Genomic DNA, 15619 nt, shown 5'->3' with positions numbered 1-15619 from the left:
ACCACCTGGGGATACAGTAACACCTGAACTGGTGCTTGGGCTTGCTATAGCTTCAAGTTCTCTAGTTTGTCATGGGCTAGCTAGGTTGGACTGAAACTGTGGTTTAGGTCCTGTTAGAAGCTCAGGTTGAGGTGAGACTTAGAACACACTGTGTTTCTAGCAAACACAAGTTGCATTGTTCCCTCAGCACTGTGAATCAGAGGTGTAGCTGCCATGTCTGGTACTTCAAATGTAGTTGCCACAGGCTGAATTTGTTCATGTGATGTAAGAAGGTTGGTATGCCCTTTGTCTCAAAATTATTATGATTTGGCAGTGCTGTAAGTTAGTTGGTGATGTTTTGTCAGGTTTCTGTCTTCATCACGGTGTTTTGTTGTTGCCTCTTATGGATGGGCACTTAACATAGTTTCATTGAACAAATGTGGTTTAAAGTACTTTTAGGCACCTGTGCATACCCTCTATGTAGTCCAGCTTACTAGATATGAGTTAATAGGGCAGTTGCACGTAATCCATTTGAACCGTATGTTCAGGCAGTCAGGCTTTTATTGCACATATTATGGGGGTTTATGTCTGGTTGCAAAACCATGAAGGGACTGAGGTTGGCTGTGACCTGTGGAGGTCATCTTGCTTAAGCAGGGCCACCTACAGCTCCTTCCCTAGAAGCGTGTCCAGATGACTTTTGAGTGTCTTCAAGGCCATAGACTCCACGGCCTCTCTGGGCAGCCTGTGCTCTGTCACCCTGACAATGAAAAATGTTTCCAGATGTCCACAGGAAATCTCCTGTGTTTCGTTTTTTGCCTGTTGCTTTTGTCACTGGTCACTGTTAAAAAGAGCCTTGCTCCATCCTCTTTGCACTCTGCCTTCAGATGCGTGTACACGCACGCGCACACACACACACACACACACACATTTTTATATATATAGGTCTTTGTTTTCAAAGCTGCTCTATAGTCTGTTAGGTCCGAGAGTGTGTGGTGCCTGTAGTTATTCCTGACCAGGTGTAGGATTTTGCGCTTTCCTGTGGTGAATCTTCTGAGATTCCTGTCAGCCCATTTCTCCAGCTGTGGTTTTATGTGGAATAAGCATTATTGTTCTGGAGGTTGATTCTGCATGTTAAAAGATAAGTTATCATGGAAACATCTAAATTGTTAGCTGGTTTGGCCAAAATGGAGATAATTTGGTGGGTCTCTGTGGTCCTAGATCTTGAGGCTGATTCTTCTCTAGTCTCATAGCACAACCAGTTCCCTGCATCCTAGAACAATTGGATGGTGCCTTTGCATAGTTGAAAGCTTGGAGATTGGACCATGGCTTAGCAGCAGTGTTTGGGCATTTGTCTGCAGTCTTGATCTTGCATTTGCCTAGCAGCTTGTCTGAGACAGTAGTGGATTTTTTTGGTTGTATCTGTTGTATCAAAAGTGGTCAGCATTAAACAGGTTTTGAAGCATTGCTGCTCTATATGATTGCATTTGTGACTATTAAATGTGTATGCTGGATTTCCCTTTTAAAATGGCAAGAATGTTCACCCCTGTATCCAAGACATAGTGGTGGGCGCAGATACAGTTGCTCAGAGTGTTGAGTGTTGAGTAAGGCTGCTGCTGTTGTTGTCAGGAGAGGGTTCGGAAGCACGCAACAGGCAGTTTCACCCAGTCACTGTTGCTTCTGGAGAGGTGGTGCTGAACCTTTATGCTACCACAGCTATGTAGCGATGCATCTGCGTATCACAGCTGTGAAGCAATGAGGGCAGGGGCTTGCAAGGTTTGTTGTAAGCAAATCATGGCTTTGGTCATGTAATTGGGACCACATCTGTTAATGATTATTCTGACGTCACTCAATTTTCTTGAAGGTGCAGATGGTGTAGTTGATAACTCACAATCATGAGTTAGACCTTGATTTTTTTCAAAATGCCTTCTTTCATCTGGCTTTGTCAGTTTCCACTTGTAGATGAATGAAAGAGCTGTGCCAGTTTACATCTGCACAGCCTGCAAGGCTGAATAGTGCTGTCCCTCACAGCACATTGCTGTAGTCTTGCAGAAAAATAATATTTCATATTTGAGCATGTAGAACTAATCAAACTGTCCAGCTGCTGCAAGTGTTTCCCTTGTTAGTGCTCATCAGAGCTGATGAATGAATAGTTATTTTATGAAAGTGCAATGCAAGCATCAGAAGACTTATGTGCATCAATCGCTTGCTCGTGATGATTAGTAGGCTATCCAATAACAGATTTCACTACATATTGCCAAAGCAATGCCAGCATAACATTGTTTGATCAGTCATCTACATTGATAGAAGGCAGAGTTTGGACATCTGTCATGTGTCGGCTAGCTGAGATCTCTGCTCAGCTCACATGGCACTAGACAGAGCAACATCCTCCTCGACAGAATGGCTTGCCACTTCAGTTATTTGGTGTTCATGATACAGACAAGCACCCCTGGACCTTGGGACACAAACACTCCTGGACTCCTCTTCAAGAGGCTGATTGGTAGAGTAGCATGGAATAGGCCCCAGAGGGAAGAGGGGCCCCAGAAAACTGATTGATATTACAGAATCACCTCCTCTAAGCTCATTAGTGATGCATGCCAGCAAGGAGGAAGTCAGGCAAAAATACTTGGAGGCCTGTGTGGATAACTAAGTTGTTGAAAAGGAAGCCTACAGTAAATGGTGGAAGGCAGTGACAGATACCCTGTGAGGAATAGGGACAAGCTGTTAGAGCAGCTGGGTTAGGAAAGCTAAAGCCATGATAGAACTAAATCTAGCCAGGGATGTCAATGGCAGCAGCAAAATCTTCTGTAGGTACATTGGTGGTAAAAGGAAGACTCAAGAAATTGTGAGCCCTTTTCAAAAGCAAACAGCATATTTGGTCACTTTGGGATATGGAGAAGGCCGAGATACTCAATAACTTTTTTTACCTCGGTCTTCACCAAGTGTTTCAGCCCACACCATTGAAGTCACAGCAGCAAAGGTGGGATCTGGGACAATGAGGAGCCACCAACTGTAGGAGAACATGTTCAGGACCGTCTAAGGAATGTGAAGGTGCTCAAGACAATGGGACCTGATGAGATGCATCTGTGGGTCCTGGGGCAACTGACAGTTCAAGTCTCAGCCTCTATCTGTCATATTTCAGAAGTCGTGGCAGTCCAGTGATGTTTCCACTGACCAGAAAAGGGGAAACATAAGGCCCATTTTAAAAAAGAGAAATAAAGAAGGCCCAGGGAACTAGAAGTTGGTCAGTCTCACCTCTACCAGGCAAGATCATGAAACAGATCTTCCTGGAAACAATGCTAAGACACATGGAAAATAAGGAGGCATTTGGTGGCAAACATGGGTTTGCTAAGAGCAGATCATACCTGAAAAGTTTGGTGGTTTTCTGTGTTGGGGTGGTAGTGTTGCTAGATAAGGGAGGAGCAACTAATGGCATCTCCCTGGACTTGTGCAAAGCATGGCACTGTCGCACATGAGACTTATCTCTAAACTGGAGAGACATGGATCCACTACTCAGTGGATAAGGAAATTGGCTGGATGGTTATACTCAAGAAGTTGTTTTCAAGGGCTCTGGTCCAAGTAGAGGCCTGTGACAACCACAGTTCCTTGGGATTGGTGCTGGGACCTGTGCTGTTCAATGTCTGTCAGTGACACGGACAGTGGGATCAGGAGCCTCCTCAGCAAGTTTGCCAATGACAGCAAGCTGTGTTTTGCAGTTGTCACACTGGAGAGGAAGATCCATGGAGACCTTGACAGGCTGAAGAGAGGAATTTCAGGGAACCTCATGAAGTTGAACTAGCCAAGTACAGGATCCTGCTAGTGGCTTGGGACAATCCCAAGCACGAATACAGGCTTGGCAGAGAATGGATTGAGAGCAGCTCTGAGGAGAAGATCTTGAGAGTGTGGTTTGATTAGAATCTCAGTGTGACCTGGCAGTGTGTGCTTGCAGGCTAGAAATCCAACCACATCCTAGATATTAGGAAGAAATTCTTAACTGTGAGGGAGGTACGCCACTGGAACAGGTTGCCTGAAGAAATTGTGGATGCCTCATCTCAGATGTTCAAGACCAGGTTGGATGGGGCTCTGAGTAACTGTGTCTAGTGGAAGGTGTCCCTGCAGAGGGGTTGGAACTAGGTGATCATTAAGGTCACTTCCAACCTAAAACACTCTATGATTGTGTGATAAAGTCTTGGGAAACGTCTCAAGTGATAAGGTTTTTTAACATAGTACTTGCTTTCAACTATATGAGGACAGATCTGTTTCATACAAAACTCTGGTCTAGGTTGTAAAAGCAGATAATTTTAGGGTGCTCTCTTAGCTAGCTTCACTTTCAAGAAGAAATGTCATTAATCCTCTAGCCCATCATGAAGATCTGTGTGATTATCAAATAAACTATCTGGCAGCTGATTTGTTGCCACCCACATTTCCTGCTTCACTATATTTTAATCATTAGCAGCAGCACTGTGAGCTGCAGTGAAGTTTCACAGTGACAAAGGCTTATGTAAGAGTTAACCTTACTGTCATGTGTGTTGTGTGAACGTAGAATATGTTGTATTCATTGACAGGAAAGGATGAGCACAGCTAGTTCTGTACAGCATGACCTTCCTCAGCAGCGTACCGGGCTTTAAAGTGCTTGCGTTCCTGGTGTGACTGGCACCAGGTAGCAGCACATGATGCCACTCTTAATATTCTTTGGCCCTTCAAACTGCCTAGACTTCACAGTCACTTATGCCCTAGAGTTGTCTGCTTTGACAGTGAAACCTGTATTTCAGTTACTTGTGAGTTTGATGTAGAACTGTCACAGCAGGTAACACCAGAAGTGAAGAGTTGTAATGCAGCTTAAGACAGGATCTGGAGCTTTGCAGGCTGTAAGGTAAAGCTGTGACTGCTCTGGATTTCCCACTGTCTACCTCTTGCATTGTACTAGCTATTGTGAAAGCAGTCACAGAATACACATAGTGCTTATTACTGGTTAAATTTGGAGGTGAAGAATTCTTCAAGTGAATAAATTATGAATTTTTTATAGCTATAATTATTTTATAACCATCAAGATAATTATTTAAATAAGGTTTGAAGCATAATAAGGTTTGCAGTTTAGAGGGGGTCTTCAAATGCAGTTGTAGTTTGCCTGTCACAGACTGCTGCCATGGTTAGAAAAATAACCATTTTAGAATAATTCACTGCAAAAGTACTTGAATCCTGTTGCAAAGATGAGGTATGCCCTATGTAAAAAGCAATTTTCTAGTATTAGGAGGTGTAGCAGCAGAATTTAATGCTTCTTTGATGTGAGCTGAACAGAATACTTTTTTGAAGTGCATCCTATTTCTATACATCTCCTAAAAACTGCTCACAGTTTGACTTTTTAACTAGCAATTACTTTTTAGAATAGACTGTAAGTTGTTTTCCATTGATCAAAACAAATATCCTGAATTTGAATGCAAAAGGTCTGACTTCAAATTTGGTTTTTTTTAGATCAGGAGTTAACACTTAACCAAACCAAAATACTTCCACTTTCCTGGCCACAGTTGTTACGAAATGTCTGCTGAAACAGTACAAGTGCGTTTTTAAGAGTTTTGAAAGTGGTTCTCTCCAGAGTGTGCTTGTGTGTTGGCTTGTTGGTTTTTTTTTTTTTAAGGAACTAAATTTGAAAATGTGCTAAAGCTGTTAAAAATTGCAGCTGTTTTCCTTTCTTACTTCATATCTGACATTGCACTCAAAATTTATTAGATGTTCGCTGAGATTGTTTACTGGGTGACTGGGAACTGGTGTGAGTTTTATCTTGAAGAAACAAAGCAGGCTTTATATTTTAAATCTGATGGCTTTGGAACCTGAAATTACGACACTCGGTTCAGAGCTCAAACCATACACTGGTTTGATGAAACAGCTGAAATGTCCTGCAGTGCAGTCTAAAGGCACTTGCTAACTGTGCTGCTATTGTGTCACTGATCAAAATTAGGTTACCAGCATGCCCAGGGCAGGCTTGATGCCTGGACGCTTCCTGGGTCTGCGTATGTTGGATATGATGTATATGAAGTAAAGATGGTTTAATAAGATGAAGCCACTTTAGGTGATACATCTCTCACATCTGAAGAAGTTTGTTGAAGAATTGGCAGGGGATTCAGATGTCTTTTGCCACCTCTGTGCTTCCTCATTCTGGTCTTTCTGTTGTGACAGTCTTGGGGTCCTCTTCAACAAATACAGTAACTAATCTTGGCTGATGATTTGTCTGATCACATTGCACAAGTCCTTAAAAAACCCAACAAACCACATGTATTCTGGCACTTATTATTATACTTCCTGCATTTAAAAATAAAGAGTGCTCTCTGGAGATTTTTTTTTTTCCCTACCCACCTTTTATGAAGGTCTTTCAGTGTTCTTCATCCTGAATGAAAAAAATCTAGTTTTCATGCAGACCAGTTTCTAAATGTTTCTGGTGCATTCGGTTTTCCAAAACTTGCTATTTAATCAACTCATATTATACTACTTGTTACAGATAAACAAAGGTGCTTTACTTAAAACAGGTAACAGTAATTTTACAACCATAAGGCGCACGGGATTATAAGGCATACCTCCAGGAGTCAGCAAATTTCGCAACTTTGTACATTATATAAGGTGCACTGGACTATAAGGTGCACTTTTTTTTTCAGCGAAGATCTATGCTGTGCGCAACAAAGTAACGAATTAGTAACGGAATCCCACAATTGTGGAGTTTACTGGCAGGTGCTCAATTTGCAAACATTTTTCACAGATAGGTGTAGCCTTTAAACGCAGCCCCAAGCCTCCTTCCTGTGCGGGCCCCGGCACTCCTACCTGACCCGGCTGGCGAGGTGGGGCTCAGGGCAGCCGCGGTTCGGGGTGGCTCGCGGCTACCGCGGCTCGGGGCAGCCACGGCTCACACCTCAGGGTTGCTGCAGCTGGGCGGCGCGGGGCCACCCGTGGCCGCCCGCTCCCTCCTTCCCATGCGGCTCCTGCTGGCCGGGGGCTGCCCGGCCCCCCCCCTCCGCACACAGCTCCTGCTGGCGCGCCCTGCCCCCCCCCCCCTCGCGGCTCAGTGCTCCGTGGCGCTGCCCCCCTCGGGCTCGGCTCACGGCTTGCACTTCCGGGTTGGCAAATTTCGCAACTTTGTACATTATATAAGGCACATCGGACTATAAGGCGCACTTCCGGGTTTGGACCAAAATTTTAGTCAAAAGGGTGCACCTTATAGTGGTGAAATTACTGTAATCCAAAACTTACTAGTAACTTCCTGTATTTCCTAGTTTTTTGTGGATGTGCCTTTCTAAGGCAATGTGTAGTTTCCTTGAGCATGGAATTAAGCAGCTGCATTTAATGTCACTGGATGTTTAAAATATTTCTGAGTTTTAACTTGACTGGTCAGTTTGTTTGTTTGCTTGCTTTGTTTTAGCAAGATCTGGTCATTGGAGAATGTGTAAATTGATACATTAATGTTTCATCTTAATTTGGAAAAAAATATATAGACTCTTGTTACCCTAGGGAAACCACTTATGGTCTGTGCTCTTCTAATGCTTTTTTTTTTTTTCTTATTTATCACCATTAGCCTAGATTGTTCTTTCCTCTCTTACTTATCTGTCCATGTTATCTATCTTCTATGATTTCTTGCTGTGTCCCTTCTTGTGCCTTGCATTAAACCAGTAATACATATGGTATATAATTTTGAAGTCTGCATGTAAATGTGGGGAGAGATGAGCTATCAGTCTGCCCTTTTCTCTATGAAAGTGAGGGTGTTGGTGGCAACTGCTTGTTCTGAATGTTAAGTTGGTCAATGGTGCATGGATTTAGTTGGTTGGAGATGCATGGACCACATGTCCTCATAGGCTGTCCAAGCAGTTACTCACAATTCCCTGTATAGAAGAGGTGCCAGGCTGAAGGTACAGGGCATGAATATAATTGAGGAGAATATATTTAGAATGTAGTGAGGAGGTGGCTTGACATGTTATTACTTGAGAGAGTTCATACTAATAGTAAATTATCACTGAAGTTCTGAGCTTAATGGTCTTGAATTGTCCAGCTTGAGAGACACTTTCCTACCCTATTCTGTTTTTAAAATAAGGGCAGTGAAATATTGGAGGTTATAGGTGACATTTGAGAAACACATAAAGTAAGAACTGAAATAGCTCATGATCACCTTTTTGCCACTGTCAAGAGCTTCAGGTTTTTGTCCTGTGGAATAACAGATAAAGAGTTTGTGGGTTTTTTTGTAATACCTGCTGTTTAGAGCAAGCTTTGGTAACAGATCTTCTACTAAGACATTTATTTTTTGTCTTCCTCAATTTAGAATGACTTTTCCCATGGTGACTGCATGTCAAGTAATGAGACCAGTTTGCTAGAACGAGCCACAGCACCTCATGATGGACTCCCCATGGCTTCCCATAGACCTCAGCGAGAAGGTATGTTGTCTGAGCTTCCTTTTGAGGAAGGCTTTAAGGGTTTCCTTGAACATTAAACTCTGCTTGGAGTTGTAGACATCTTGTATCTCTCTTGCTGTTCATCTAAACAAGAAACTGCAGTGATTGGTAAGTAAATTAGCTTCTCTGCTGCCTACTTGGTCTTTTCTTTATTATAACAAGTTGTCATTTATAGTTGCTAACTACTAGTGAATGTATGCATGAAAATTAGCTGCAAATGGGCTTCCCCCGCTGAAAAAAGGGATAGGACTTGGAAGAAAACAAGAACATTTAATGCAATTGTATTAATGTATTCAGATTTTTAAAGCAAAACTAAATACAAAAATATTGGGGAGCAGTCAATAGGTTTTGCTGCTTGATTCAGTTGTATTTGATAAAATTAAAAAAAAAAAGAAAAACCACATATTAGCACGTTTTATGGAAATGGCAGTTTGGAGAAGTGAAAGGCTTCATAGGAGTCAGTGTTTTGGCTCTGTTGAGGAGAATAAGAACAAGGCCTCTCAGCACAAAAAAAACTCTGATCTGCAATTGCCAACACAATTTCTTCTCTTTGAAGAAATGAGCATTATTGAAAACAGATTTATTCTTGCCCTTTATTCTTCAAGAAGATTAGCAAGTCACTTGTCTACTCAAAATTAGTCAGCAGATAGTCTGCAGATAGCAAGGAGCCAACAATATAGAAAAAGGTATGCTATTCATTTTGTCCTCATAAATGTCCTTTGTCTCTAGTGTGGAGATTTAACTTCACTTTGAAGGCAGGCAATTTGAGAGTTTTTGATTCCTTGAAAAAAAAAAACACAGAGAAAGATTATGGCAGATTACAGACAAAAACCAGTTTCAAATCCTTTTATGGAGTTCAAAGTGTTTGTATTCATGAATTAGAAACCTAAAAGGGAGAATCTCTTTAGTAACACTCTCAAATTAAGTAAGAGAAGCATAGAAAAGTTAAATAATTTAATCTAGCAAAGAGCTTAAATATTTTTCTGCATTTTATTATCACAGTAAGAAACCACAGTGAGTGATCAGAATAACCTTGTGATATTTGCTGCACAGTTATGTGGTGCAGACTCCCTACTACAGAAGTCTCCTAACTGAGTTAGAAATACCACTGATAGAAGAACTTGGGCTTTATTCTCAGCTGTGATGAATATAAATATTTAAAATCTTGACTTAGAATGGAAGCAGTGTCATGTATACATGCTTTGCTTAATCATCCTGGATGCATGTGTTGTGTCCAGAACAGATGTAGAGATGTAATACGTCTCATTGGCTTGTATATTCAAACTTTTCTTCCAGTCTAACCATTTAGAATATTTAAAATGTCATACTGGAGACAGAATTATAAAGGAATCTGTTGAAACTGTAGAACTAAAACTGTGCAGCAAGAAAAATATAATTACCTGTTGTATCATGTATTAAGATGAAACATGCAGCATAAAGATGTTAAGGAAGTTGAAGGTACCCATTGTGAAATAAATTTTTTTTGTACCTGAAGACAAATTTTTAGCATTGAGATCACTCAATAGTTTAAAATAAACACAATCTCATTAGGGAAAAAAAAGCTTGTCTGTGAATGTTAATGGTCTTGGTATCCTAATTCTGTATGCTAAATATATGCATGTAGTGGAATGCAATTTAAACCACTATTCTCAGTTCTAGTCATGGGAATCAACTTTTTAATTAACTTATGAATATGAATTCCAGTATCAATTTGAATGTTAACCATAAGAAATTTTACTGCACCAAAACATTTGTTGTGCCATGGTCCTTCTTCTAACAGCACTTTAATCTATACCAAACAGGTAAAAATTAAGGTCACTAAACATTCATCTTTTCATAAAATACTGATATTGTCTGGCATCCTTAGCTCATCTCAGATTTCTTTGTAACAATAAATCTTCATTAACTGTAAAATGAAGTGCTTGTCTATCTTCCTAACTCCCAGCTAGAGGATTACAACCAGTGTACAACCAGCACAGTCAGTATTTGTCTCTCTACTAAGAATATTGGAAGTTGTAGTGCTATCACTAGACTTATTTGCTGGCTTATTGTTCCTTAATCGAAATCGCCATTACTTAATTATCTTAGAAATGGCATGTTTGATGGGGATGAGAATGAATTGTAACTGTAACAAAATTAATTTTAAAACCTTTATGTTACATTATATTGTAATTAGCTAATATCCGTTAATAAGTTTTGTAAGATACAATTGCAGGAGGTTTAATTTTTTTTAGGAAAAAAATACTGTTGTTATGAGTAGTTCCCAATATATCCCATGTGAAGATGCAGTTAAAAATTGAAAGGAAAACATTAACTGTTAACACCACCTACCTCTTTCCAAATAAAGAAGGAATTTCTAAAGCATTGAAAGGAAACATTGATGATGTAGGGTGGGTTGAGTTTGTTTTAAACAATTTTTTTTACATGTAAAGATGTGTTCAAGTTTGCTCTGGAATAAAATTCTGTTGAATTCTTAGACCATTGTAGCAGCAAAAGTGAAAGTCCTATCTTGACTACATAAGGGTTTTTATATGGAGTATTACCTGAACAGTGCTGTGTGTTCTTAAGAAAATCTCCAGTTCATGAAAGCCATATGGTGCTGCTGTTTTGCCTGATCACAGCCAGAACTCTCCTATTGCTGCACGCAGTAGGCTGTAGGGAAGAAATGTTGAAGTAACAAGTACAGTAGTTTCACGATTACAAGCCACACCGTTTTGACTGAAATTTTCCTCCCATACCGGAAATGCGGCTTACACTCAGGAGCGGCTAATATGTGAATAATTTTCTGACATTTTCAACCCTGGAAGTGAAAACCAAGGTGCCGAGTCGAGCAACCTGCCAGTAAAACCCAGCTTTACCCGATTGTTGCAAATTGATTACTCTGTTGCGCCGCGGGTGGAGCCTGACTCCCTGCAGGCAGCACGGGGGTGGGGAAGGCAGGGGACTCCCTCCTTCAGGCAGAGCAACCTGGGGGAGAGATGGGGGGGCCCCTCCTGCTGGCCCCCCGGCCCGGGGGGAGGCAGGGGCTCTCTCCTGCTGGTCCGCGGCTTGGGGGGAGGCGGGAGGCTCCTGTCCCCTCCTGCCGCCGTGGCCATGGGTGCCAGTGGGCTCCATCCCCGCCTCCCACCACCGCCGTGGGTGCTGGTGGGCTCCGTCCCCCCTGCCACCGCGGTGCAGCGCCTGGGCGGGGCGAGCGAGCCCAGCAGCGGCCGGCCCGAGCAGCCCCGCGGAGGGGCAGCGCTGAGCTGGGCCACCTGGCCCCATCAGCCAGCCCTCAAGGCCCGAGCTGAACCAGTAAACCCCGCCCTGCCGCGATTCTGTTACTATTTGGCAACTTTGTTGCACGCGGGTCCTCGCTGCGAACGACAGAGCGGCTTATAATTGGATGCGCTTGTGTATGGACAAAGAACGAAATGTTTGCCAACACCCAGAGATGCGGCTTATACTCAGTGCGGCTTGTATTCGTGAAATTACTGTACTTACAGGGCCTTTCTTCTTTCTCAGTTCAGTTCAATGACACTCTTTACAGTACAATTGTAATAGCTTTCTGCTGCCTCTCTTTGTTTTCTGTTTGCTGATACTCATTTCTGTCTCCTTCAGCCCTTCCCTAACTATTTTTTTTCACCTAAGTACGCTTCAGAAATGTGATTATTTGGTCTTAGTTTGCCCTCATTTACTACTTGATCTTTCTGACACATTGGTGTAGAAGGCGCTTGTCTTGTTATTATCAGCACTGGTCACTTCTTGGAGTAAAGATACAATTTGACTTCCTTTTATTGTCTTTTCAGTTATAGTGGTTATATTGTTGTAGTTATGTGACATTTGGTCTAAAAAAGCTCCTGGGTAATACACGGATTCCCATGATGTGCACTGAAGAGGTCATTGAATTTGGCCAGAGAAATACTTGGAGATAGCAAGGTCTTACCTGCTCCTGGCAGTTTGTTGTAATGAAACAGCTCCTAGGAAGAGTCGTTCTGCGTGCATCAGGATTTAGCCTACTGGCATGCTCAGAGAGCCTGGGAAATTAGGGAATGGTTTGCAAACTGTCAGTTTTGGAGTGCCCAATAAGGTGTTTTTCTTTCAGCTGTACACATTGAGAAGATAACCCTGAAAGACGTATCAAGAAAAAGGGCTGACAAACATTTGGAGTACACATTCAAAGTAAGCGAATAACCTCCAGAATGTTAAAATTATTGTCTATGTAATGCAGATACATACAGCTTGTTTCAAAAACCTGCACAGGAGGCAATTTTGAGATTCTTTGGATTATCCTGTAATTCTTTTGAATTATGTGTGCAAATCAGGTGTTTCACGTAATTGTGGGCATAAAGTGTGAAGGGTATAAGGTGGGAAGGTGTAAAGCATCAGCCACAGCTGGGTGTGTGACATTTCAGGAAAATTTGCTTTTGCTAATTCTTAAGAATTCTGAAACTGCTCAGTTGTTTGCTCAAGTGGCACAGGAGCACAGTTGTGTCTGCAGCTGTAGATTGCTAGGAGTCACATGGATATCTTGGATCTTGTTTCTCAGTGTTTACCATATAAGGGTGAATCCTGTGCTTTTTGAGAAAACTGAAGGTTGTTACTTTTGTTTTGGATTTTGTTTTTTAAGGCAAAACCAAGCAAGCTGGAAAATGGCCACAAACTGGAAGGCCTACCTAGTGAAGTGTTCATCCATTGTAGTAGCTAAAGGCAACTTGTATTAAATAATAGTTGCTAAGGCTGTTGGTGGTGATGTTCTAATTGAATCAAAGTAGTAATTTTCTTAGCAAGGGCTGCTAACACTATGAGTCATTGTGCCAATAGATGTGAATCTGGTAGTATACCAAGTTTGAAAATAAAGTTAAATGTTCCCCTTTTTCACCCAAAAAAGAATGGTTTGCATCAAGCATTCTAACTGGCCATTTGACATGGGTCACAGGAGGTCTTTGAAGAAGCAAACTTTAAAAAACCTATTTTGAGCTGAAAGTTCATGTGTTGATCCCAGAGTTTGGTATTGTATTTTGTGATACTGTATTTTCTAAATGGATTCACTCTTCTTTTGTTGAGGAGAATAATATGTGGAATGTACCTTCAAAGTCTTTAAGGTTAACCGGCTAATAATTTCAACCACGTCATCGATTTTTTTTTCCAAATAGTCTGTGAGGTGAGTACAAAGTAAAATGCAGCAGGAGATTGGGAAAGTTTGTACAGAATGCCTATATGGATTATCAATATTTAAAGTCAGAAAATCGTTCTAAAGATTCAGACAGCTTTGACCGTGGTTTTGAATTTCTTTGTTAAAGGAGGAATGCAGAGATATTCTGGCAAGCACTTCAGTAATCTTGAAACTCCACCTCAGTTCTTTTAGGAAAGAGTTTCCTTTCCTTATCTGTGCAGGTATATACTGTGCTCTTCACTGTGATAATTTTGTGCTTGCCCAGGCACTGCTTTATTAAGGTTGTAATAGCAATTGCAGTCATGGCTTCCCGGCTGAAGGCACCGAGGGTAGTTGGCATTTCTGGGGACTAGGTTGAAGGCAGTTGGTGGTCGACATTATCAACTCTTGAGAGTAAATGAATGTTTATAATTGTCAGGTCCACTCCAATTACCCTGAATTTTCCCAGGTAACTAATTATCATCTTTGGCCCAGAAGTAGGCTTAAAACTGGGCAGCACTCATCTAACCAAGCTTACTTATTTTTCACTCAAAACATGCATGTGAAGGTGGTGTTTTACTACTTGCATGTCGTGTCAGAACAACAAGTTACTGAAATTTTATACAGGTATATGCCAAAATGTTGTCTGATTCTTGAGTGCCTTCTTTAGAAACCTGCAGTACTTTTTATGACTTGTAACCTAAAACAGCTTCTATGTGACTGTGTAAGGTTTGAGTCTGAGGCAGATAAAATTATTTTATAGTTAATATAAACAGAGATGGATTTTTTGTTTTATTTTGATTCCTGGTAAGATAATGAGAGCTCAATCCAGTATATCTGACCAACGGTCCTTTTCTCTGGTACCTGCTTTTTGTGGATAATAATTTCAGTTTGATACAAATTCCATAATTACAGAGCCTTCTGCCTGGCTTCTTTCTGAGTCAGTAATCTTCAGGGACTTCATTGTATTTCCCTGAATATGCCCATGTTCCCTTTAGCCACAAATAACATTAAGGTGGTCCTAAAATACACACTCAAAGTTAGTATGTCTTTGAAAAAGTACAGACTTATCCCTGTTTTGCCTGGTGTTTGCCTAATTGTTGAGTGTTAACTCTGAGATTGCTGAATTTATGGAAACATTCCTGACAAGCTAATTGCTATGAAAATTTGGAAAAAGAAAAATTCCTCATTCTTTTTTCCTTCATTCTAGGTAACCTGGTCCGATTTTTCAGTAACATGTGTAACAAAAACACATCAGGAGCTTCAGGAATTCCTGCTAAAAGTATGTATTTCAGATATGAAAGTAGTGTTTTACACATCAGGTTTATAACTTCAGAAGTAGTCTAGGAGAGCTGTGATTTCTGGGATGTAATTATAGAAACAAAAGCATGCTAACAGATTTTTGTACTTCACAATTGTACTAACCATTTAATTATGGATATTGGAATGAAGGATCTTGACAGAAGAAGCAGCCCTGCAGAATGTTTGGGGAATTTCCCAGGAGGTGATTGTTTATCTCATCCAAATGGTGCTTAGAGTTTTAATTGAACTATCATACAACTACCAGATGAGTTTTTAATATTCCCCACAGAGCTCTGGTATAAGTACAACCACTGGTCGTTTGCTTGTGTTCCCATTAGAAAGACCTTAAAGAGTATCATTCTTTATGTTTAAATTAGTGAGACACAGCCATGATAGTTTTTAATTTAACTGTTGTATTCTTCAGTAGAACAAAGGCAGGCCTATTCATCATCACAAGGAGTTCAACTTGAGGAAAATCTAGCAACTATATATGCATGTGTGTCCGTGTCTAAAAAAACTAAAAGTTCTCTCAGTTTGTTTTCTCTCCCACTCCAAGCAGACAATACATTTCTGTGCATAGGTGATGTGCAGACCCCATCAGTGTGATGACCTTGAACTGTGTGTTCATTGCCAGTGTCTAATATTTGGGTTCCACCTATTCTGGGAAATTTTTCTATATTTAAACTCTTCAGGGCAGTAATGAGACTTACCGTTTTGGACTGTTTTGATGGCATCTGGTGTTCTTAACTGCAGTGTTAATTGCAAGCGGAAAGCCAGTCAC

At 41.0% G+C, this 15619-nt stretch overlaps 1 protein-coding gene across 1 annotated transcript in view; it reads left to right on the top strand.

Moving 5' to 3' along the window:
* ZCCHC2 (zinc finger CCHC-type containing 2) overlaps nucleotides 1–15619 on the top strand; it is a 44850-nt gene that overhangs the window by 6481 nt on the left and 22750 nt on the right. Inside the window, 3 exon segments of the mRNA XM_042779264.1 lie at nucleotides 8273–8384; nucleotides 12487–12563; nucleotides 14747–14818. Coding sequence (XP_042635198.1) covers nucleotides 8273–8384; nucleotides 12487–12563; nucleotides 14747–14818 — 261 coding nt within the window.

The sequence above is a fragment of the Catharus ustulatus genome, chromosome 1 (assembly GCF_009819885.2).
Source record: "Catharus ustulatus isolate bCatUst1 chromosome 1, bCatUst1.pri.v2, whole genome shotgun sequence".
NCBI lineage: Eukaryota > Metazoa > Chordata > Aves > Passeriformes > Turdidae > Catharus > Catharus ustulatus.
The sequence above is the reverse complement of the archived record's forward strand: the minus strand, read 5'-3'. Positions and strand labels throughout refer to the sequence as shown.